Genomic DNA, 24,769 nt, shown 5'->3' on the forward strand with positions numbered 1-24,769 from the left:
CATTGATTCCCCACTGGCAGCAAGATAACTTCCACACTCCTCATCGTGACCCCCAATGCCCTTTCTGCTCTGGCCCTTGCTACCTTGCTCCAATCTCCCCAACAGGCACACTGAGCTTTGGGATTTTTTGTTTGTTTGTTTTTGAGACAGAGTCTTGCTCTGTTGCCCAAGCTGGAGTGCAGTGGCACAATCTCGGCTCATTGCAACCTCCACCTCCTGAGTTCAAGTGATTCTCCTGCCTCAGCCTCCCGAGTAGCTGGGATTACAGGCGCATGCCATCACGCCCTGCTAATTTTTTTTATTTTTAGTAGAGACGGGGTTTCACCATGTTGGCCAGGCTGGTCTTGAACTCCTAACCTCAAGTAATCCATCCACCTTGGCCTCCCAAAGTGCTGGGATTACAGGCGTGAGCCACCGCGCCCAGCCGGGAATATTGAAGTACATGTGGTTCCTGGCACACAGCAATCTCTCCTGCTTCTACACCTTTGCATGTGCAGTTCCTTCCGTGACCACTTCCTTCTACTTAGATTAACTTAAAGATATAGATCCATTTCTATCTCCTCAAGGAAGAGTTTCCTAAACCCTTCTGAGGTGAACTAGGTACTCCCTGCTATGTGCACATGTAGCATTTTTGGGTCTTAACACCTATCACTCCATATTTGTAACTACTGGTGTACCTGTCTGTTTAACGGAACAAGTTGCTATTCCTTCAGAGGAAGCACTGAGGATGATTCATTTTGTGGCCCCAGCTCTGATCCCAGAATCTGACATGAAATAGACACTCCGGGTTTTTTTAAATGTTAAAAAGGCCTATGCTTTGTCAAAACGCTCACGACAGTAGGTCAAAAGAGTCAAGTGCAAAGTTGTATATTGAGGATAATTTCAATTATTTAAAATATACACATACACGCCCAGAAAAAATAAAATACAAGAACTGTACTAAATATTAACAGTGGTCATCTCTGACTGGTAAAATTAGGAATGCCTTATATTTTTTATTTTATACTTTATTATATTTTTCCAAATGATTACCGTTAGTGCGTATGACTACTTCTACAAACAAAGCAATGGATTTTTAAAAATTCTCTTTGCAAAGCATATATCTGATGAGGGAGCTGTATCCAGAATATATAAAGAACTCCTACACCTCAACAATAAAAAGACTGTGATTTTAAAATGGGCAAAGGATTTGAATAGAAATTTCTCCAAAGACATACCAATGGCCAATAAGCACATGGAAAGATGCTCAATGTCATTAGTCATTAGAGAAATGCAAATCAAAACCACAATGAGATACCACTTTACACTAACTGGGATGGCTATAACCAAAAAGATGACAATACCAATGTTCATAACAGCACTATTTACAATAGCCAAAGGGTGAAAGCAATACAAATGTCCACAAACAGAAACACAGATAAACAAAATGTAGTACAGCCATACAATGGAATATTACTCAGCCTTAAAAGAGAATGAATTTTTTTAAAAAGGAATGAAATTCCGACACATGATACAACATGAATTGACCCTGAAAACACTATGCTAAGTGAAAGAAGCCAGAGACAAAAGGACAAATATTGTCTGATTCTACTTATATCAGATACCCACAATAGGCAAATTCATATAGACAGAAAGAATAGAGGTTACCAGGGGCTACAGGGAGGAGAGCATGAGGAGTTATTGTTCAATGGAAACAGAGTTTCTGTTTGTGAAGATGAAAAAGTTCTGGAAGTAGACAGTGGTGATGATTGTACAACATTGTGAATATACTCAATGTCAATGAATTTTACACTTAAAAATGGTTAAAATGGTAAATTTAGGATATGTATATTTTGTCACAATACAAAAATTAAATCCTTTGATATTTGATTTTTGACCAGGCAAATGAATGCTCAGATTAAAGAATCTATTTCCCAGCTGCTCTGCAGCTAGGCATGGCCATGGGACAAAATTTTGGCCAAGTTATCATGTGTAAATTTCAAGAAGTCTTTAAAGGAAAGGCTAGTATGAGGACATGATGGCTAGAGCACAAATACCCATCTTGGATCATGAGGCAGATGCTACATACAGAGGATATGGGAGGAAGAAGATCTAAGTAGCCTGGTTCCCTGATGTGTCCACTCTACCATGTCGACCCTATCATGTAGATTTCCTACCTCTAATCTTTTTTTTTTTTTACTTGAGAAGGAAATACTTTTTTTCTCTAGCTCTTACAGTCCATTCTCCACCCAGCAACCAGAGTGATCCTTTTAAAATTTAAGTGAGATTATGTCTCTTCTCTGGTTAGAACCCAAAATGTTTTCTAACTTCATCCAGAATAAAATATAAAGTCTTCATGTCCTTCAGTTCTTCAATGCCCTTCGTGATTGGCCTCATCTACTCTCTCCCTTTACTACCCTGTCACAACCCCACTGTCCCCCTTTCTATTCCCTAAAAGCAGGCATGCGCCTGTCTGAAGGTCTTTGCTTTTGCTGTTCCCTCTCTTGAAATACCATCCCCTCAAATAACCCTATGGCTAACACCCTCACTTAATTCACAACCCAGCTACATTTTTCAAAAGTCGTAAGTGTACTCCATGACCACACTAAATAAAACCATATCACACATGTCACTCTTTGCTATTAAATTTCCTCTTCTGCCTTATTTTCACCTATCACTCCACTGACATGTATTTGTTTTCTTTCTTCTACCATTAAATTATAAGTAACATGAAGACAAAGGTTTGTATATAGTTTTTCACTATATCCCCAGTCTTTAGAACAGTAACTAGAACAAAGAAATCAATATATAAATATCTGTTGACTATATGAATATAATATCTTTATAAAGTTCACTCTACTTCAGTATAGATTATGACTGTTGCAATAGCAAGAACAAAAACTGATGTTTTCCCGTAACCTGCCCAGCTAAAACAACAGTCTGTCGTTCCAACTCCTTGTTAAAAAATAAAAATAAAAAATAAAAGAATTCTTGGCAGTTTGATGTCCTCTTCAAGTCCACTGATACTATTTTTAAGCTACTTTATCAAACACATTCCATATCTCTATAACAAAACAACTCATTTACATCGTAGGAAACTTAGTAACTCCAGTTAGAAAAGGCAGAAATAGTGTGTCAGGAGAAAACATGGAGACATCAGAGTCAGAAACGGGTAAGAAGTGGAAGTAAATCCAGACCGTCCCCAACTTACAATTGTTTGACTTGCACTTTTTTTTACTTTACAATGGGTTATCGGGATGTTGCCCTATCGTAAGTTAAGGAGCACCTGTAGAGAACAGATGGGTCCTAGAGGCTAGACAGAACGCCCAAGTGTTAGGTTTGCTTGTGAAAGATCCTAAGGCATCAGGGAATAGTAACCAAATCTAAATGCATTACAATTTAGGTATCCTCTCTCTTGTCTACTCCTCTGGGACCTCTTCATTCATTCATTCATTCAACAAATATGAACTGAGCTCAGGGCAGTGGGGATACAACAGTGAGCAAACACAGACAGAAAGGCTGCATACAACTTTTTGAGGGAAAGCCACACAGGTGAGAAATCACTACATCCTATGACTTATGATTGCATCATGTTTCATTTCTTTTGCATTTCCGTGGAAACTACCCTGACTTGATTTTAAGAGTTTATATAAAAACATATAATGAGGTCAATTTTTATAAATTGAATTTCTAAGATAAAAGGATAATATATTTTTCTTATTTAAATAAGGAAATTGAATTAGGATAAAGTGAGAGATGAATAACAAGAGTTGGCAACGATGTGGAGCAACTGGACCCTTCACATGCTGCTGGTGGAAATGTAAAATAGTACAGCCACTTTGGAAAACAGTCTGGCAGTTCCTCAAAAAGTTAATCATAAAGTAACCATCAAACTCATCAATTCCACTCCTAGCTATATACTGGAGAAATGAAAACAGGTATCTGCACAAAAACTTGCACACAAATGTTCACAGCACAGTTACTCACAAACAGACAAAAAGTGGAAACAACCCAAATGTCCATCAACTGGTGAATGGATAAACAGAATACGATATAGCCATACAATGGAATATTATTCAGCCATACGTAAGAATTCTCATGCTACAACATGGATGAGCATTAAAAACATTATGCTATAGGAAAGAAGTCAGTTACGAGAAGCCACATATTATATTATTGTATTTATATGAAATGTCAGGCCAGGTGTGGTGGCTCATGCCTGTACTCCCAGCACTTTGGGAGACTGAGGAGGGTAGATCCCTTGAGCACAGGAGTTTGAGACCAGCCTGGGCAACATGGTGAAATCCCGTCTCTGCAAAAAAAATACGAAAAACTAGCCGGGCATGGTGGCAGGAGCCTGTGGTCCCAGCTGCTCGGGAGGCCGAGGTGGGAGAATCACCTGAGCCTCACAGAAGGCTGAGGCTGCAGTGAGCTGTGATTGTGCCTCTGTACTCCATCCTGGGTGACAGAGAGAGACCCTGTCTCAAAGAAAAGAAAAGAAAAGAAAAGAAAAGAAAAGAAAGGAAAGGAAAGGAAAGGAAAGGAAAGGAAAGGAAAGGAAAGGAAAGGAAAGGAAAGGAAAGAAAAGAAAAGAAAAGAAAAATGATTATATGAAATGTCAGGATTAGACAAATCCATAGATATAGAAAATAGAACAATGGTTGCCAGGGACTAAGGGGGAAGGAGAAATGGGGCAGGGAGTGGCAGCTAATGGGTAGAGAGACGGTTTACTTTTGGGGTGATGAAATGTTTTGGAATTAGATAGTAATGATAGTTGCATAAGTTCGTGAATATACTAAAAACTACTGAATTGTTTATTTTTGCAGGATGAATGTTAAGTAATGTCTCACTTTTAAAAACTCCTCATGGCTCCACTATGCCTCACCACCTATCCAATACAAATAAAATAATACAACAGACCCAGCAAAAGACGGCTTGTAGGAACACATCCTTGCACACTACCACACTGTCCTCAAAGCTAGCATTCATAATACTTGATGCTGACCAGCTAGTCTACCTTACACTCATCATTTTACTTAATCTTAACCACTGTGAGGTAAGTATAACTCTTATCCCTATTTTACAGATGAGGAAACAGAGACAAAATAATTTGCCCAAAGTCAGTCACATAGCTAGGAATCTAAGAGCCAGGCACTGAACTCAGGTCCAACTCCAGTGCTCAAAGTTCTTAATCACGTCAAGAGGTAAAGATACATCCTAAAGCATCTTATGATCTTTAAAATATGCTGATTGTCTTTTTTTTTTTTTTTTTTTTTTTTGAGAAGGAGTCTCGCTGTGTCCCCAGGCTGCAGTGCAGCGGCGCAATCTCGGCTCACTGCAAGCTCCGCCTCCCGGGTTCACGCCATTCTCCTGTCTCAGCCTCTCTGAGTAGCTGGGACTACAGGCACCCGCCACCATGCCCAGCTAATTTTTTTTTTGTATTTTTTAGTAGAGACGGGGTTTCACCATGGTCTCGATCTCCTGACCTCGTGATCCGCCCGCCTCGGCCTCCCAAAGTGCTGAGATTACAAGCGTGAGCCACCGCGCCCGGCCAAAATATGCTGATTGTCTTAAATCTGTTTTTAAAATCCTGTTTCTTGGTACTCTGGGTTTCTTACACTTGCTGAGTCAAGGAAAGCATGATAGAGAGCTTGTGTCATTAAGGAGCACAGTCATGTCACGCATTAACCATATCATATTAGGAGACTGGAGACTTTCACCCAGCAAGGGACATTTTTACTCTTTCATTTTCAATTGTTTTATGTGCCTCAACACACCATTTCACTATGTTTTAATTAGTTCTGAACTTATTGTCAGAATCCAGTCCATATATTCTGACCTAGTTAGCTACAGACTTGACTTAAAAGTCTTGTCAAATACAGTATCTTAGCAATTTGATACAAAAGATTACGGAAAAACAATTAGCACTGTCTCTTTGTATTCATACAGTCTCACTTTTTGGGAGATCCAAGTAGTATAAGAACTCAAGTGAACTGGAAATGTTGTCCTGTTCAATTATACCTCATAATCATGTGGGACCCCAGAGCTGCCATGAGTTCCATCCACATGGTGTTCAGAACTAGAGATAAACTGGGGTTGATCTAGACTACTAAGAGCCCCTAAACAGAAGTATGAGGTTAAGAAAGAAAAATCTACTGAGGATCTATTTGCCATATATGACATAAGTACTTCACATGTGCCAACTCGTTTAATATTCATAACTGCCCCATAGCATAAATTGACTTTAACATCATTTTACAGATGAAGAGGCTCCAGAGACTAAGAAAATTCGTCCAAGATCGGTCAGTTTGTAAACTGAGAGAGATGAGATTCAAACTTAGGTCTCCTCTGCATTTTCTACTACACCTGCCTCAATTTCATGGACGACATCCACAAAATGTGGATTTTTTTCACTTTTTGTCAGTACAGTTATCCACAATTATCCAGTATAGACATCCACAAAGAGTCCCAAAAGATAACTGTACTGACTTCAGGACATTTTCTACTATTCAAAGACTAACCCAGAATCTAAAGGGCAGAATGTATCAGAGTTTCAATCAGCTCAAGCTAAATAGTCTGTAAACTTGCTGGTCCTGCCTCCTGCAGGACCTAAAAGTGGTAACACTCCTCATCAGAATTACGAAGACCTCAAATACTCACCTACCCCATAGTTTTTGTTGTTAAAATCAAACCGCATATGATAATCACTGAATAACCTGGAAACATTTTAATAGATTTCACTTAAACATATAAGATGGGTTTGAAGGAACAAATCCCTATATTAAAATGAAAATTATCATCACACAAAAAATGTAAAAATATGGTAAAACCGAAAGCTCCCTGATAACAGGATGTTTGTCATCTACTGATTACCTCTCTGCAGCACTAGCTATGTGAAAAATGTGCTCATCTTCATTCTGTAACCGTTCTTTTCGCCTTCTTTCAATGTCATGTCGTAGGTCATTTGGATCTATTATTTTGATCAGAGTCTGAGGAATTTTGACAGAAGACAAACCATTCACATTACTGTTAGGTGCACAAAGACCATATCTAACAAGAACCTTAATTATAAGTCCTAGATAAGTTATCTTGTACTCATCCTGCTAATGGTATTGTAAACTAATACAAATATTTTGAGACACAATTGACAATCAACAGTCAGAAAAGTTCCTAACATTGAACCAGGATTCCCACTTGTGGGACTCTAGCCCAAAGAAAAGGTTGTCTACCTAAATAGATTCAAAACATCATATTTAAAATAACAAAAAATAGAAGCAACTTAAATGTAAAAAAAAATTAAGAGGAAGGGAAGAATGAGTAAATAAATCATGGTAAACTTAAGTCAAAAGAATAATGTACAATCATTTAACATATGGTAATAAAGACTATGTGGAAGTCAACACAGAAAAGTGCTTATTGAAAAAAGTTAATTAGGCCGGGCACAGTGGCTCATGCCTGTAATACCAGCACTTTGGGAGGCCGAGGTGGGCAGATCATTTGAACAGGAGTTCAAGACCAGCCTGGCCAACATAGTGAAACCCCCTCTCCACCAAAAATACAAAAATTAGCTGGGTGTGGTGATGGGCGCCTGTAATCCCAGCTACTTGGGAGGCTGAGGCAGGAGAATGGCTTGAACCTGGGAGGTGGAGGTTGCAGTGAGCTGAGATTGCACCACTGCAATCCAGCCAGGGTGACAGAGACTCTGTCTCAAAAAAAAAAGAAAGAAAGAAAGAAAGAAAAAAGTTAATTAAAACTTAACAAGGGCCAGGTGCAGTGGCTCATGCCTGTAATCCCAGCACTTTGGGAGGCCGAGGCGGGTGGATCCCTTGAGTCCAGAAGTTCAAGACCAGCCTGGGCAACATGGAAAAACCCTGTCTCTATAAAAAAATACAAAAATTAGCCAGGCGTGGTAGTGCATGTCTGTAGTCCTAGCTACTCAGGAGGTTGAGGTGGGAGGATCACTTGAGCACAGGAGGTCGAGGCTGCAGTGAGCCATGATTGCACCACTGTACTCCAGCCTGGGTGAGACCAGGACTCTGTTTCAAAACAAAGCTTAAAAAGCCTCAATCATAAAAGGTCATAGCGAATTCAGAGATTTACATAAAAAGAATGTTATTATGGATCAAGTAAAAACAAAAAACTACATATACTATGATAGTGACTATGTTAAAATGCAAGCTATAAGACTGCCAGAAAAATGATCAAATAATATTTTGTGCTAAATGACTAAATTATAGGTGATTTTTTAAAAAACCACAGATTTTCTGTAAGTTGATTATAGGACTTTGATGATTAGAAATTGTCTGAAAATATCATTTGTTCAACAAATTAACCTATCTCCATAAATTCAGCAAAAATTATAATCATTTCACAAGTGAAAAAATTATTTATATATTCTATCAGAAATGTATTAAAATATCTCCTCTACAAAGACTCTTTATTCTCAACGAATAAATTAGCAGTTCTTTTAGAACTTGATATAATTCTTCTAAAACAAGAGCCGGTTTTCTTCCCTCCTGGCTAGTCAAGACAGTCTTTCTAATTAGCAAAGAAATGGGGGGTGGGAGGGGAGGTGTTGGGTGGGAACCACACACAACACATGAATAAAGAAATTTAGTCCCTTATTTCCCTTATTTTGCTAGTTCATACTCCACAGAATGTTTCGTGCATTCTGCAGTAAACAGAAGGGCAATATCAAATGAAATTTTTCGTTCCTGTGCATTCATTCCATGTACAATTTAAAAATATATTCCACATGATTGCTTTGAAAAAAATAGTTATCTAACATACTTTCCATAAGCTTTACAGTATGGATTTTGGGGATGAATATCAAATGCTGTAATTGCGTGTCAATTTTACAAAGCTGTTGTCCTTAGGGATTGTCCCTCTTAGGGAATATTTTTGTCTTTTGTCAGTATTCTCACTCCAATCTGGCTGATAGTCAGAATCACCTGAAGAGCTTTTTAATTTCAGATTCCTGAGTTTCAATCCTCCTTCTTCATGTACTTTAACTCCCTTTTCTCTCCCAACCACCAATCCCCTTGCCATTAGTATACCAACAATAAGATAATTTCTCATCAAAAATTGTATTCACTAACCTGTTCCGATTCATAGATCACAGCTTGTTTACTCTGAAGCTCGGCCAAAGACATATCTATTCTCCTAAAATAATAAAGGCATAGTACAACTAAATAATTATGTTATACACTGATACCCTGATTCTACTATTACAAAATAGAATCTGAAATAAAGCTAGTATGTTTTGGAGATAGCAAAAGAAACTTGCTACCAGATAGTTTTTCACCTATATGGCAGTCTCCCAGGATATACATATCCTGTGGAACACACTACAGGGAAGCTTTACGTGGTTCTCAAATCAGTAGTCTGTGTCATCTCAAACTTTGCTCTGGTGATATACTGCATTCTCACATGTATTCAAATCAGCTCACAAGACAGGGTACACCACCTGCTACAACAAGTGCCAGCAGAAGACACGTGGTTTCATCTGGCTGCCCTCAGAACACCTATTTGTGACCACATGAAGCAACCTATGATTTCAATGGCTTGAAAACTGTCTTTCATTCTTCTACTGAGGACCTCAGGAAGCAATTACTATTGACAGCAGAAGTGAAGTTAGGTATGTAAGCATTTTCAAAGTCCTATACATTTAAACAATGCTAGTCAATGTTTTCAGTGCATCCTATTCATTTCATCAAAGTGCAGTGGCCAGATAATGCTTGGATTATCCTATTATTTTTGTGCAGGAAATGCAACCCTACAGTCTACAGCAAGCCCAGGTGAGCAGGTTCAGAAAGCAGCCCCTTCCCAAATCTTTTCTGAGGTGTATCCCCATTAGTTAAATGGGTATAATATGGTAATCAACCATTACCTGTGTATTTCTGGATCTGAATTCAATGTAATTTCATTTACATCTGCCTTGTGTATATCTTGCATTGCTGAGAAACGCTCGTGTAAAGTAATGCCAGGTGATGGAAAATAATTTGCTGAAAAAGGAAATGAACAGTTTTATCTCAATGTTAAGCTGATTTCACTTAAAAGATTACATATAAGCACAGAAAGAAGGGATTATTTTTTAAAATTCAACCTGTTTTCTCTTAAAAATATGTGGGACCCAAACTTATTTCACAGACTAATTTGTAGCACTCACGTGCCTTCCCAAGCCCAAACAAGAGTAAAAACAGCTGATTTATTAATCGAAGAATTTTCTTTCTATCTGACACGCCTGCTTACTTGTCCAGGGGAAAAGACAATGGCTCTCTCAAAGCAAGGACCTTTCTTCTCCAAGGTAAGACTTACTATATCTGGAAAGTAAAGATGGCATAGAGCTTCACAGTTGAATGAAAATAAAAAGTAACTTCAAAAACAAGCCTGAAACATCAAAACAATTTCAAACAAATACTAAATGTTATGTTTGCATATCACAGAAGGCCTTCTAATGCCACTTTACTTTAATTCACATTAAAGTTCATGAAAACATTTAGAAATCAGCTATGCTACACACTTTTAATAGGATACAGAGAAAGAGAATACACCTGGCCCATCAGAATGCTACTTAAGCAATCCGCTCCCCTAATTTACTGTTCCTGTTCTGGGACAATCTCCCGGATTTTTCTGCAAATCAGCTCCATTTCTGCCAAGAATCACATTTCCTTTGGGTGAGAGGGACTGGAGCTGAGAGGATGAACTGTTTCAGACAAACTATGTGCTTTAAAGTAAATACATGCCTTAGTTTGAGGGATGCAGAGAAAAAAACTCATTTTCAAAATATATTTTATAAAGGTAAGAAAGATTAATGCAATTGTCTAGTAGGTAGTACAAAATAAAAAATTTTAAATTCTTGAAGGCCTCCAGTTTGTAATACCTACAACTGCCTTATTTGTGTAGCATCACTGGGGAAAGTTGTTCTATATCACTGAATTTTCCAATTAATGGAAACTCGCCAGAAGCAAAAACAAAACAATTTAATGCAAACCATTAAAAGTATTTATTACGCAACTCGCAGTTATAAAGAATGCCAAAGCAAACTAGAATCTTTCACTGATCACTCAGCATCATCCTTAAGATACAAAGTCCTAGTAATGCCCTCAGGGGGCTTTAAGAATCATAAAATGACCTAGGGCTTCCTGATTTCTTGAGTTTCCTATCTGTTTTTTGTTGCTTCTTCCTCCCTGTTAGGTTACCAGTTATTGTTTCTTACTGCTCTCAGTATGCCTTGTCTTTTGCGGCAGCCAGCTTCTCCCTTTCTAACTTGCAAGTACCAATCTACTAACACTTGAAGCATAAGGTTATTGGAACTAGATATAAAGAACAACTAGGCTCGAATGAATGCCTGATACCCTCTTCAAAAGATTTCCTAATTCACAGTCTAGCTTACAATGAAATATTAATTACTATTAAACTATACTGCAGATATTTACCTGTATCTCGTGAATAGTATATTACTTTTGTGTTATCCCTAACGTATGTGCAAAATATACCAACCTTTAACTTGATGGATTATTGTTATGATTTCCTGAGCAAATTCTCCTGTAGGTTTGTTTTCAGTATTCTGAGTTGAGTCAAGATGTTCAAACACTGGATGAAAGTTCTCACTTTTCCTGCCAACAGCAACCAAATCATGTGACATCTGTCTCTCTGTGGAATAGCTAGAAGCAACCCTAGAATAATTTGCAAATGTTTAACTAAATTTGCAACTATTTTGTGGAGAAAAGAATTTATCAAAAATTAAGATAGCTACAAAACTAAAAAGATGTATATCTTTTCTTATAATTAAGGCACTAAATTCCATGCCATAAAACATGTACAATAACAAGTGGGAGAAAATAACTACAGATACATGGCTCTGAGTTCTTTCAAATCAGAGGTCATTAAATATTTGCCACTTTAATAATAAAATCCTTCAAATTCTAAGTGAAACAATTTTTACTTCAAAAATACAAGGTATTAAAGACACTTACTATGCAAAAAGTAATCGATTCGATTATTTTCTACTTCCAAATGGCCAAAACATTGTTAGTCCAGCAAAATTATTTTATCTTGAAATACTACCACACTTTAAAAGCTGATATCAAACATAAGAACCTCTCTAACTTAATAAAAATCCTTATATCTTTGTATCAGTAATAAGAAGCTTAGAATAGTATTTTGAAATAAAATTCTGTTAAGAGATTAACTTAATTACAAAGTCTCACTAAATTCTCAGAAAATAGTCTTAGTTGTTAGGCAAAGTTATGATCGTTAACACCAGTTACAGTGTTCACCCTCAATGTACCCTTAAAGAAATACTACCATTTATTATATAACCCCGGCTATCTTACCACTTTAATGCCTTCTGAATCTTATAACTTTTGTTAAGAGCTCTCCTGACCTCTAAGTACTTTTACAAACTAATGGTTCTGATACAGAGCTAACAATTATTGAGGGCTTACCATATGCCGAACATGGGGGCTTAGAGCTTACCAACATTATCTCATTTCATCTTTACAATAACCCTATGGGGAAGGTGCCACCACCCTGAGACAATGGATGTCTTGCTTTGTTTCACATCCCGGAGATTGAGCATTCAAATGAACATGTCTTCCAAGTGTCATAATGGAAAACTATACCTTATTCCAAAAATGCTGCACTTGCTTAAAACTACTCAGAAATGCTTTGTCTGCAGGCACTTCACGCATCAATGAAGAAATTTTCTCATTATTTTATATCTCATTTTGGACCCAAAATGGCACTAATCAGCTTGTACCTATCTTATTCCTCTGTACTTAACCCTAAATTGCTTTTGGCTCTTCTCAAAAATCAAGTTCATTGTCCAAAGAATTGACATTTGCAACTGTTGGGGTTCTTAATGGCTACATTACAGGCTCAGAAGATAAATCCGAAAGAGAGCCCTGAAGTATGTTTTAAATAACAGGACACCACTGGAATAAACAGCTCATCATATAGCAGAAAGCAAGCAGACAGATGTGTCTGGGGATATGAGTGCACGCATGCACATATGTACTTATTTAAGTCATGTAACAGCCATATATCCAAACTGCTTCAGGGTTATGAGGGGCTTACAGATATTCTTTAAAAATTTTAGCTCCTCTAATAAAATGGTTTTGAGTGTCTATTTATAACTTATCAGAGGAAAGACTTCCATCTGACTTTCCATGCTCCCTGCTCTCAGACCAGCATTGCCAGGGACGACTCCCTGCCAAGGCAGAAACACAGAAAAGTAATCATGCAGCAGGTTGACCGCACTGCTGTGGTTTCGTTGATTCATTAGAAGGACTTTCATTAGAAAGAAGGCCGATTTTCCTTCTTTCCTCCTAATTTGCTCCAAGCTTCCCACTGTGTATGTGATAACTAGCTAAGAGACATTTGCTGGCAAATGTTAGAACACCCCATAACGACCTCCACTAACAATGAATTATAAATGCTCTCTGTTTAAGGGGGTTTAAAGTTAAAAAATTCCTGTGCCATACCAAAAAAAAAAAACAGCCTTTAAAAACATTTTATAGGAGGAAAATAGTATATTTAAATAGAACTATACAAATGGTCCATCCACAAGAGGAAATCAGTTGATAAGGTTTTTTCTGGCAGCCTCAGTTTATCCCAAGAGGAAATAAGCTGATAAAGATGTTCAGTTTTCCAGTGGGTAATTATTAACATTTACTTTTAATTTCTTACAAATTACTGCTGAAACTCTTGTCCCCACTCCATGCTCAAACCTCAATCCATAGGAGTTACATACTTTGAAGCTATTATATATTTAATTCCTGAAATCCTAGTGTTTAAACTTGTTATCCATTAAAATTTATCCTAGAGTTCCTCTACAAGATCTTTAATAAAAAATTAAAATTATCATTTTCTAGAAAATATACATTAACATAGTATAACCTCCAAATTTTAGTCTTTTAAAAACAATTATGACACTTTTGGTACAAGAAAAACCCTCTTTAGACTTGAGAATGCAAAATGTTCTAAATATTCATATTTGTAAATGTAATCATCTTTTGGTTCACATTTTACTTTTTACTATTTCCTATGGCATGGATTAACAAGTTAATAATTTCAGGAAAAACCCCCAAAGCAAGTAGTTAAGCTAAAAAGATCAAATGTTCTCATTTGAGATTCATTTTAGACAATTTAAAAAATTAAAATACAGCCAAAAACCTCTATGCTAATACTATTTCTGGGACCAGTTTCATTAAATCTTCCAAGATCCTTTGTTCCCTCAACTGCACTTTCCCCGTTTATTTTTCTGTTTAAGGATATTTCCACTGATGTTCTCCCTGAGCGTTGTGGGTAATAACCAAGAAAATGTAAAAAGCTACATTAAACCTTAATTTCCTGTTGCACACACTTAGGACTCATCAAAGAAACGAACTGCATGGCAAAACGGCAACAAAAAACCCAACAACAACCAAAACCAACAGATTCCCCTGCCCTCTGGAAGCTTCTAATATATATCAAAATCCGTATGACACATATAAAGTTTTCCTTTCTGTCTTCTTCCAACTAATAACTAACATTTCATATGGCATCCTACAGTTCACGTAAAGCACCTTCCCAATTACAGTCACATGCAGCATAACGACGTTTCCGTTAATGACCACTTAAACAATGGTGGTACTGTATTTCTAGTGTACCTTTTCTATGTTTAGATATGTTTAGATACACGAATAGTTACTGATGTGTTACAATTGCCTACAGTATTCAGTACACATGCTGTGCAGGTTTGTAGCCTAGAAGCAATAGGCTCTACCATATAGCCTAGGTGTGTAGTAGGTTACATCATCTAGGTTTGTGTAAATACACTCTATGATCTTCAGACAGTGGCCAAACTGCCTAAGAAGACATTTCTCAGAACGTATCCCCATCACTGAGCAATGCATGACTGTACATAATTTGCTCCTGTCTTCCCAAGAACCAATTTAGAAATTGTGGAGTTGATGGAAAAAGTTCAGGGAGATTGCTCCTCCCCTAATTCCTCATCTCATTACTTTTTGCACAAAAGTCCTCTAGTGGGCCTCACCAGCCCCAACATGCATTCAGTCTACCTCATAGATGGCAATCCTCTGGCAGCCAGAACTGGGCTGCTGGCCCTCTCCTATCAGCTGATAATGTCAAATCAGGCTGGCAGTCGCAGCATTCTTACCTCTCAGTCTCCTTTCCCTCTATTCCTTTTCACTGACTGCTCAAAACCACACAGGTCAAAGTTCATGTGTATGTTTTTCTGCCATTGTTAACCTGTAAATATAAAATTTCTTTTGCCTCCATGTGTCTGAATACACCAGCCTTTGAAGCCTAGCTCACATGTCAACTACATGATGCCTCTGTTCAATCGCCCAGCTTGGTACCCACCCATCTTCTGCTGAGTCACACATGCACTCCAATAAACCAAAGGAGGAGGAACCTAATCATATGCAGCTCTATAGTCCCAGGGCACCCTAACAGACTGTCTCACACAGGGTAGGCCCTCAAAAAATACCCACTGAATGAATAAATTATGAATCAAAAATGACTTGGTCAATTTGAAATGAGTGTTTCAGCTAGAGAGATGATAAGGTCAAGTGCGGTGGCTCACGCCTGTAATCCCAGCTACTCGAGAGGCTGAACACTTTCGGAGGCTGAGGCAGGAGGATTATTTGAGCTCAGGAGTTCAAGACCAGCCTGGGTAACATAGCAAGACCTCATCTCGACTAAAAATAAACAAAAAATAGCCAGGCATGGTGGCGTGTGCCTATAGTCCCAGCTACTCAAGAGGCTGAGGTGGGAGGATCGCTAGAGCCCAGGACGTCAAGGCTGCAGTGAGCCGTTATCACACCACTGCACTCCAGCTTGGGTAACAGAGCAAGACTCTGTCAAGAGAGAGAGAGAAGACTTCAACATTTTATTTTTATTTTATTTTTGAGACAGGGTCTGGCTCTGTCACCCAGGCTGGAGGGCAGTGGCGTGATCTCGGCTCACTGCAACCTCTGCCTCCTCAAGCCAACCTCCCACTTCGGCCTCCTGATTAGTTGGGACTATTAAGTGTGCACCACTACACCTGGCTAATTTTTGTACGTTTTGTAGAGATGGAGTTTCACTATGTTGCCCAGGCTAGTCTCAAACTCCTGAGCTCAAGGGACCTGCCTGCCTCGGCCTCCCAAAGTGCTGGGATTACAGGTGTGGGCCACCATGCCCAGCCAGACTTCAACATTTTAATTGAGGCCAATTTAATTTTGTTTTTTTAACTTTCTTGGCTTTTATTTTTATTTTTTGCTTAACTTAGACCAATTTGAATTTAATACTTTAATATAAAATTTCTAATATATACTAAAGTTCAGAGATGAACATGATGAGCCTCCACGTGTCTGTCAACTCAGCTTCAATGGTCACCAACACATGGCCAATTCAAGCAGACTCACAGAGCCAGGAGGAACTGCAGGTTAATTTGGTCCCAAAAGGGTATAGCCAAGTGCCCAATGCCCAATGTCACAAAGCTGATCAGTGGTCCATAGGAAGACAAAAACCTATGCACTCTAACTGCCAACAGAATCCCTATACAAGGCCCCCTAAGAGACACCAAGAGAAGCTAGGGTCAAAAATAGGAATGAAAGGGAACCTTCTCTCAATTAATTTTTGATTTTAAAATGCATATGAGAAATTAAAATAGGGGAGAACTTTAGTTTTTTATGCTATATAACAGCAAGGTGGCAGGTTTGGGTATAAAAAATATCCCCACCTGCAGCTTATTTTGCCTCCAGCGGAACAGTGCTCATCATAGGTAAACTTATGTGACTAGGTTCCCTTCCTTCAATCTCAGTTATGGCTTTTCACATTGCTCCCTGCCTGCGTGATACCCATTTCCTCAGAGTGTCAGGGTCCCAATGTCCTCTGGGGCCCATCGCCCACCTCATCCCCTTTCAAACTGGGAAAAGAGCTGATAGGGGTAGAGACACCCCTCTGTGTCTCTTCAGTGGGAAATAAAGGATTAGACACAAATGTGGCCAATGTACTCAGTCCACCATCAACTCTGATAGCCATGAATGCTGATGGACAACCTTCCCCATGTCCCAGGTGTCTCCTAGGAGATCAAAGGAGCCTCTGATGCATCAGCAGCAGCTTATTCTGCTCCAGATATTAGTACCACCTCCTCCCTCCTCCTCTTCCTTCCTGGCCTAGCCAAGGGTCAAGCGCTCACCCACTCAAGCCCAACATTAAACTAACACCTGCATTTGTCTGGCCAAAACTTCCAGATGCATATATACAACAGTTCATGTTTTGCATATGTAACAACCTTAGTAGAAATTTTCATACTGTGATTCCCTAACTTACATTCTGAAACATATAATTATGACTCAGATGTAATTTCTGATAATGAAGTTTCTGACAGAGTGGATCATTAGAATACAGTCTTTCTTAACAGAAGTATTAACTATTCAGTGAACATTCAAACAAGTGTTTACCTACTGCTGTTCTAGATACAAACTGGAATCTAAAAAAATCACAGTGATAACCTTATGTTTTCAACCATACTGATAATTGGAAGAACAAATATCAATTCTCAACCAAAGCTAAGTAAATAAATGCACAAAATTAGCCATCTTAGCGTTTCCAAAAAAAAGCAGATAAATTCTCTAGATGTTAACCAATAAACTTCTCTGTGCACTCTATGATTATTTTACTCTTTTCTAGAAAAGAAAAATCTAATTTATATTAATAGTTGAAAACATAATTCTACTGAGGGCATTATCTTTGTTTTATGGATCAGTCTACATATAATTAAATCCAAACCACAAAATTCATCCACAACCCATTCACCAGGAAATAAAGATTTTGTTGACTATGACGTTTTATCATACTGAAAAGATGCATATATTTGCTCATTTATTTATTTTTCAGGTCTTTGAACAGAGAGGATTTGCAGTGGAGGCTATTACACAAGCCATCCTACAGGCCCTGGGCAGGTATTCAAATGGCCCTGGTATGCCGCCAGACCCCAGTGACAGATTATGAGATTTCACAAAATCATAGTTTATAAATTCAAAATAAAAGATGCAGCAGTCTCCATTTTAAGCCCATTTTTGTGACACATGATAAAGATCAAGCTTCCATTTCTCATATCAAATTATAAAATTAACTGTTCAGTATCTCTAATGAGGTCTATTAAAATAAAACTCTTCAAACCTGGTATTTCTAGCATTCTTTAAAAGTGTTACAATTTTTTAATTCTCTTTTAACTATAACACACTTCATTATTAAATATGGGGGTATCATTACTTTTTTTTTTTTAGTTTTTATTTTTGAAACAGGCTCTCGCTTTGTCACCCAGGCTGGAGTGCAGTGGCACAAACATGGCTCACTGCAGTCTCGATCTCCCAGGCTCAAGCAATCCTCCCACCCCAGCCTCCCAAGTAGCTGGGACTACAGGCACATGTCAACACACCCAGCTAATTTTTGTATTTTTTGTAGAGATGGGGTTTCATCATGTTGCCTAGGCTGGTCTCGAACTGTTGAGCTCAAGCAATCAGCCTGCCCCGGCCTCCCACAAATGCTGGGATTACAGGCGTGAGCCATTACACCTGGCCACATCATTACTTTTATTAAAAAGTTAAAGATTTTTATGCATTTGATTGTATATAATTTTACCTCAAAAGAAAAAAGAGGAACTGTAAAGAAAAATGTATAAGGTATCTAAATGGGAGTGTACTGACATTTGCAACTTACTTTGAAAAATATCCAAAAAATAAGGTGGAACAATAGATGAATAGATAGATATGTAATTATGAAAGTAAACTTAATTGCAGACTTTAGGTGGTGAGTATATAGGCGTTCACTGTAGAATTCTTTCAGCTTTTCTGTATGTTTGAACATTTTCAAAATAGAATGTTGGATAGAAAAAAAGCTTAAGGCTGGGTATGGTGGCTCATGCCTGTAATCCCAGTGCTCTGGGAGGCCAAGGAGGGAGGATCACATGAGGCTATGAGTTTCAGACAAGCCTGGGCAACATAGCAAGATTTCTATCTCTACAAAATAATTTGTATTAGCTGGGTGTGGTGGTGCACGCCTGTAGTCCCAGCTACTCAGGAGGCTGATGCAGGAGAATCACTTGAGCCCAAGAGTTCAAGGCTGCAGTGAGCCATAATCGCGCCACTGCACTCCAGCCTGGGTGACAGAGCGTGACCCTGTCTTGAAAAGAAAAAAAGAAAGAAAGTATGTATGGTATATGTTATATATGTATATCTCATAGCCATCAGGATGTAATCCAATAATCCAAGCTCCTTTTTTTTTTTGAGACAGAGTCTCACTCTATTGCCCGGGCTGGGGTGCAGTGGCACGATGATGGCTCACTGCAGCCTCCAACTCCTGAGCTCAAGTGATCCTCCCACCTCAGCCTCCCAAAGTGCTGGGATTACAGGCATGAGCTACTATGCCCCAGCCCTTAAGGTAACATTCTTAAACTTGGTACTTACAGAAGCTTTTGTGCTTTTAAGATGAAGAACTAGTAAGAGATATAATAGCACAAAATTATTTAAGACATATGTAAAAAGATGCAAAATTATTAATATGATACCACAGCAGTCATGTGTAAATATACATAGAAAAATAACTAGACTAAAATGCAAATAAAATTGTTGTAGAGTAGCAGAATTATGGGTGATCCCCCCCTTTATTTCTTGAACTTTCTGTAATATAATCATACTTATAAATGCTTTCTGAGCACATATATAAATGCACATATGTATATTTAAAAATATTTTCTACAAGTGCAATGAATGTAAAAGAACTATGAGGTGGGCTGTTGCCATGTCTAAATTTAAGAAAAGGAACAGGGGCCAGGTACAGTGGCTTAGGCTGGTAATGCCAGTGCTCTGGGAGGCCGAGGTGAGAGGATCAATTGAGGCCAGGAGTTTGAGACCAGCCTGGGCAACAGAGCAAGATTCCATCTCTACAAAAAAAGAAAAAAATTAGCTGTGCATGGTGGCATGCACCTATAGTCCTAGATACTCAGGAGGCCAACACAGGAGAGGCAGGAGAATCATCTGAGCCCAAGAGTTTGAGGTTACAGTGAGCTGTGATCATGCCACTGCACTCCAGCCTGGGCAGCAGAGCAAGACCCCGTCTCAAAAGAAAAGAAAAAGGAACAAAAAATATTTTGTTTTACAAAAAAGGACTTGTGGGTTTACCTCCCTCCCCATTCTACCCTTTGCATTTTGTTTTCTCTCATTTTTGGTTCAAATACAAATGAGTCAAGCATGAATATAAACATACCAAATCAACATGGCCCACCCCTTTTTCATTCACATACTGGTAGTGTATTAAGGTCATGAACAGTTTTAGCTGTTTAGTTTTAGGCCAACTGCAGTGCCTTATTATCCTCAGAATCCATAAATGGAAGTAATATTCGTCAAGGAACAAAGCATGTGAGTCTGCTTTTAAGAGAATATAACCTACAACAACAACAGTCTATTTTTTTAAAGAATCATTAAGGGCTAAAGTAAATGTCTTATAAATAGGTATCTTCCCAGATTATGGTATAATTTCCTCTACCTGGGAGAATCTAGTTGGTTGAGCCCCAGTCATTATGAGATGGCAGCAAAAACCACATTAAGTCACCTGCCTCGTTGAGTCATAAGAGAACACGTGGATTTGAGCCCCAGCCACTCTGACTTAGACAAATCACTTGATCTCTCAGGGCCGCGATTTCCTCCTGTATAAAACTAGGGCCTGCTAAGGTCCCTTTCAGCTAAAAAATTCTCTGAATTTCAGGCAACAGAGAGCACAGGCTCTGAGAAACTGAGCAAGGGCTAGGTTTTCTTGAACTCTACCCAGCTAATCCTTGGATAAGGAAAACCTGGCAGCATAAAAACACATGAATTCGTGAAGAGGGACAATTCCACAGAATGCCCCGCATCCAAGAAGCATCTGGAGATAGGATGTGGAAACAAGGAGACATGAAATCGCTCCCATGTAACTAATCACAGGAAACAGCCTCACTACAGGGCTTTTATTTTTTTGGGAGGGGGGAGAAATTCTTGGCAATCCCTCTCCCACTCGATGGACTCTAAAGACACTATTAATTCCATTTTTGAAGCTGCAAATAAAGATTGTAGAAACATTATTAAATATCATAAAGAAAAAAACAAAGATAATACCTGAATGTATCTACTGTTTTCTTCACATCTACTTTAACTGTAAGTGATTTCTTCCTAAGATTGATAGGCGAGGGTTTCACATCAGAAAGTTTTTGACTTTTATCAAGTTGGTTACTGGAAGAATTGCTCTCTTTTCTACAATCCCCTTCTTTCCTTATTTTTTCCTTCCGTTTGTCATTACTAGACCTCAAATCAACATCATTTTTATTTGAATAAGTACAGGCAATGCTGTCTTTCTTAGACGGTTTAAAAGGTTCTTTGATTTGTCCATCTTGAGTCTCTCTCCCTCTTCCAGTATTAAAACAATCTAACTTTCTATTTAGAGGGCCTTTTTGAAAACTGTATTTTCTATCTTCTTCCTTACAGTACTTCTGAGTTCTCCCATCAGAAAAGTCCTGGTCCCCATCCAAGAGCTTAGGACGTTTGTGACGATAGTCATAGGATACTTTGGTTGCTGAACTGGTCTCTGGGTGTTCCCTCTCAGCATGTCGATAAGTTTGGGGCCCAAGGTTCCACTGATCTGTGTCCTCTTGGTAAGGTGGGAGGGAATGCTCGGGCTTCCACTTTGGGTTCCTGGCAGGCTCTCTGCTTTCATACCTCTCCACGTCTTTAGGTCTTTTTGATGTGTGTCCATATTTTCTGAAATCACGATCCTCAGGATACCTGTGTTGACATAAAGCAGTTTACGTTTGCAATAAAGAGAAGAAAGGGAGAATTTATATGTGTGGAATGTCGGGCAGCATGGCTTTAAATGCAGAATGCAGTGGCAAGTTAATCTATAATCCCTTAAGCCAATTCTATAGGCACAAGGCAATTAAAGAGGGAAATACCATCTTTTAAAAGTATTCTAGCCATCAACATGATTTACTCTAAAGAGAAATACTTCACTACTACCAGGACACCATAACTAAATTACAATGCTTTTTGTCTTTTTAGACAAAAGCTTTTCAAGGTGGTTATCTTCAACCATAAAGTAAACAGACCTTTTCACTTGAGGCTTTATACCAAATTACCCAGCTTTAATGTTTTCCTATACCTCTTCTGAAATGAGCTCCTTGTCTCAAAGTCTTCAGAGCCTCTTCTAGTTGACTGGGAGTATTTTTCTTCTTGTATCCTCTGGTGCCTCAACTCATCTTCATGCCACTTTCCTTCAAATCTAAAAGAATCTGCTATTGACCTCTGAGGTGGTTTCCCTCCTTTTCCACTTCCTCTAACTCTGTGGTCATCAGGACTATACCCTCCTTGCACTTTCTGGAGATAAGAATTCCTCTCATGCTCTTTGTAGGGTATACCCTCTGAGTATTTGGGCATATACTGAGCTCTCCTGTTACTGTCCCCTCTTCCAGGCGAATATCCTCGGTGAGGCTTATACATATAAACATTTTCTAAAGAGTTTCTTATGTTAGGGGAAGGTGATCTATGTTCATAAGACTGGTAATATATATTTCCACGAGAGGGAATCCTTGGTTTACTCTGTCCATGTTTCTCACTGTCCATTCTCCAAGCGACGGGTCTTTTTGGATCCTTCCTATATTCACAGCCATAATGCCCGTGTGAATGTCTTTGCTTGTAGTGTTCAGCATTTCTAGGTACTGGTGATAAAGACCTATGTAAACAAACACAGAAAAGTGTAATCCATTTAAAGATAATCAACTAAGTGTGTCTTAATATGACCTACCAAAAACAGTTGCTTTTCCTAGGATCCCTCGGCTTCTTCCACTCAAACTAAATTCATCAATTTGCTACATCTGCATTACAAATTGTACATTTGGGGATCTGTTATGGTACTGCCCAATCAACAAGCATACTCTTTCCATCTGAACTAAGGTATTCCATGTGCTTATCCAAATGAGCTGAGCACACCTGTCCCATTGGAGGAGGGCCAGCTCAGGTGCACAGCAGGATCCATTTTGGAAGACTGCTGACAGCAAAGTTCTAGCAAAAGAAGATGCAGTGACTTCAAAGGGCCAGTCAGCAAAAGCTTACATCCGGTTCAAAGGCCAGGTAAGAAACAAGCAGGAAGGCAAGACTCACACAAATCCATGTGTAGGAGGGTCTCCAGCAAACTGAACATTACCTCTGACAATAAATTAGAGTCTAAGATTTAATGATGCTACAATTCAAACTCAGACCCAAGCCAGGCCCAGAGTTTCTCCAGTTGATTGTCTACTTTCTCTACTAAGGCTGTATCAAGGAGCAAAACATATGTACTTAACCGGGGGAGAAGGGGGAACAAGAGGCTCTTAAGACTTGAATCTCATGCTTAGTTCCTCCAGAAATACCTCTAACATAGGTAAGTTGCTTTTCTTTCCCAGATTTGTTCCTTTGCATATCAATGGAAAGATGTGCTGTTCGAACAGAGCTTGTAACTTCGGTGAAGTTATTCTTTAAAGCAGCTATAATGCTCTCCAGGGACAGCACATCCTTTCTGGAACTACCTTCTCCATACCTCAGCATTGCCAACATTGAGGCTTGTGTTTCCACTAAGGCGGAAGGCTTCTGTATCCAGGGAAACCAGTCTGGGTTGCCTAGACGTAAACGGAGGCGTGCCACTATCTGGGACACAATAAAGTTCCATTTTGCACCTGGAGACCTTTCCCCCCATCTGAGCTGCCCAATTTCTCCATCTCCTCCCTGAGGATTTAATGTCTTCTAATCAATGAGGAGGCGATCCCTGCAGCTTCTGTTATGGCTGTCTCTTAGAAGCTGCCATGGAGTTGGCGCAACCATGAGTGAATCCCTTTCCTTTCAATGATAAGTCTGTGCCCTCCCTACAAGAAAGGAGGCAGATCTACCTTCCTCATATACCTACTAGGAGTTATATACTGAACTTGACAATATTGCCCTCTGGAGTCACCAAGCTAGACATACCGGCAAGTGTTATTTAGCTAAAGCAGAAACTCTGCTATCCAGCTGGCTACACCTCATCACAGGAGGAAGCAAGTGGAGCCTCTGAGGACCTCCTGGAAGATTTTATCTCTTTCACAGCCAAGGAGAAAAGCTGGCAGCCAGAGTCAAAGGTCTTCCAGTCTGGACGGCATTCCCAATAACTTACTTTTAATCCTTACTTCACATTCAGTATTGGTTTGATATGCTATTTTATATGTTTCATTGCACAGTGTCCCTTTCTTCTGAAGAAGGTTGCTGGAACAGTTGCTATTGTTTTTGGTTTTCCTAAAGAAACCAAAAAGACTCAAGGAGTCTGTTGGGAGATAATTCTCCACAGTCTCTTGAGTTCTGCACGCCTTGCAAGAGCCCTATGAGCAGAGGCACTGACGACCTTTGTTCTAAGGCAGTGTTGCAAGATAGAGATAGGGTCTCACTGAGGGAAAAGGGCTGATGTGTTTGCTGTCCAGGATACTAGAATAAATGTCTCTTCCAAGGCAAAGGCTGCATGGGTTTATTTGCAGCCCCTGATAAGGGACTCATGTTCCTCAGTTGTACTGTAACCCCACTGCCTGTATGGAAAGCTCGCTGCCTTACAGCATCCATCCAGTCAGTGGCTCTGCAGTGCCAGCCCTCACAGGACCCAGAGGGTGGGGGGAATGACAGGAACATGAAGCTCAAGCTGCTTGCTGTACTCTGAGTAATAAAGGCCTTTGTCTCTGACCCAAGAGTGCCCTGTGGCAGGCTAATAATGTGTT

At 39.1% G+C, this 24,769-nt stretch overlaps 1 protein-coding gene across 15 annotated transcripts in view; it reads right to left on the reverse strand.

Moving 5' to 3' along the window:
• BCLAF3 (BCLAF1 and THRAP3 family member 3) overlaps positions 1–24,769 on the reverse strand; it is a 77,444-nt gene that overhangs the window by 28,162 nt on the left and 24,513 nt on the right. For 13 of the 15 annotated variants that reach the window (XR_010119692.1, XR_010119691.1, XR_010119690.1 and 10 more), the window contains exons 3-8: positions 22,162–22,731; positions 21,126–21,788; positions 11,482–11,657; positions 9,869–9,983; positions 9,078–9,141; positions 6,853–6,968 (exon numbers count right to left, since the gene is read on the reverse strand). Coding sequence is in view for 10 of the 15 variants with exons in the window: in XM_055267578.2 (XP_055123553.1) it covers positions 6,853–6,968; positions 9,078–9,141; positions 9,869–9,983; positions 11,482–11,657; positions 21,126–21,788; positions 22,162–22,731 (1,704 nt within the window). In the remaining 5 variants the exon portion in view is untranslated. The remainder of the gene's footprint in view (positions 1–6,852; positions 6,969–9,077; positions 9,142–9,868; positions 9,984–11,481; positions 11,658–21,125; positions 21,789–22,161; positions 22,732–24,769) is intronic. The other 2 variants (XM_063634984.1, XM_063634988.1) reach the window with 2 other exon arrangements.

The sequence above is a fragment of the Symphalangus syndactylus genome, chromosome X (assembly GCF_028878055.3).
Source record: "Symphalangus syndactylus isolate Jambi chromosome X, NHGRI_mSymSyn1-v2.1_pri, whole genome shotgun sequence".
Classification (NCBI taxonomy): domain Eukaryota; kingdom Metazoa; phylum Chordata; class Mammalia; order Primates; family Hylobatidae; genus Symphalangus; species Symphalangus syndactylus.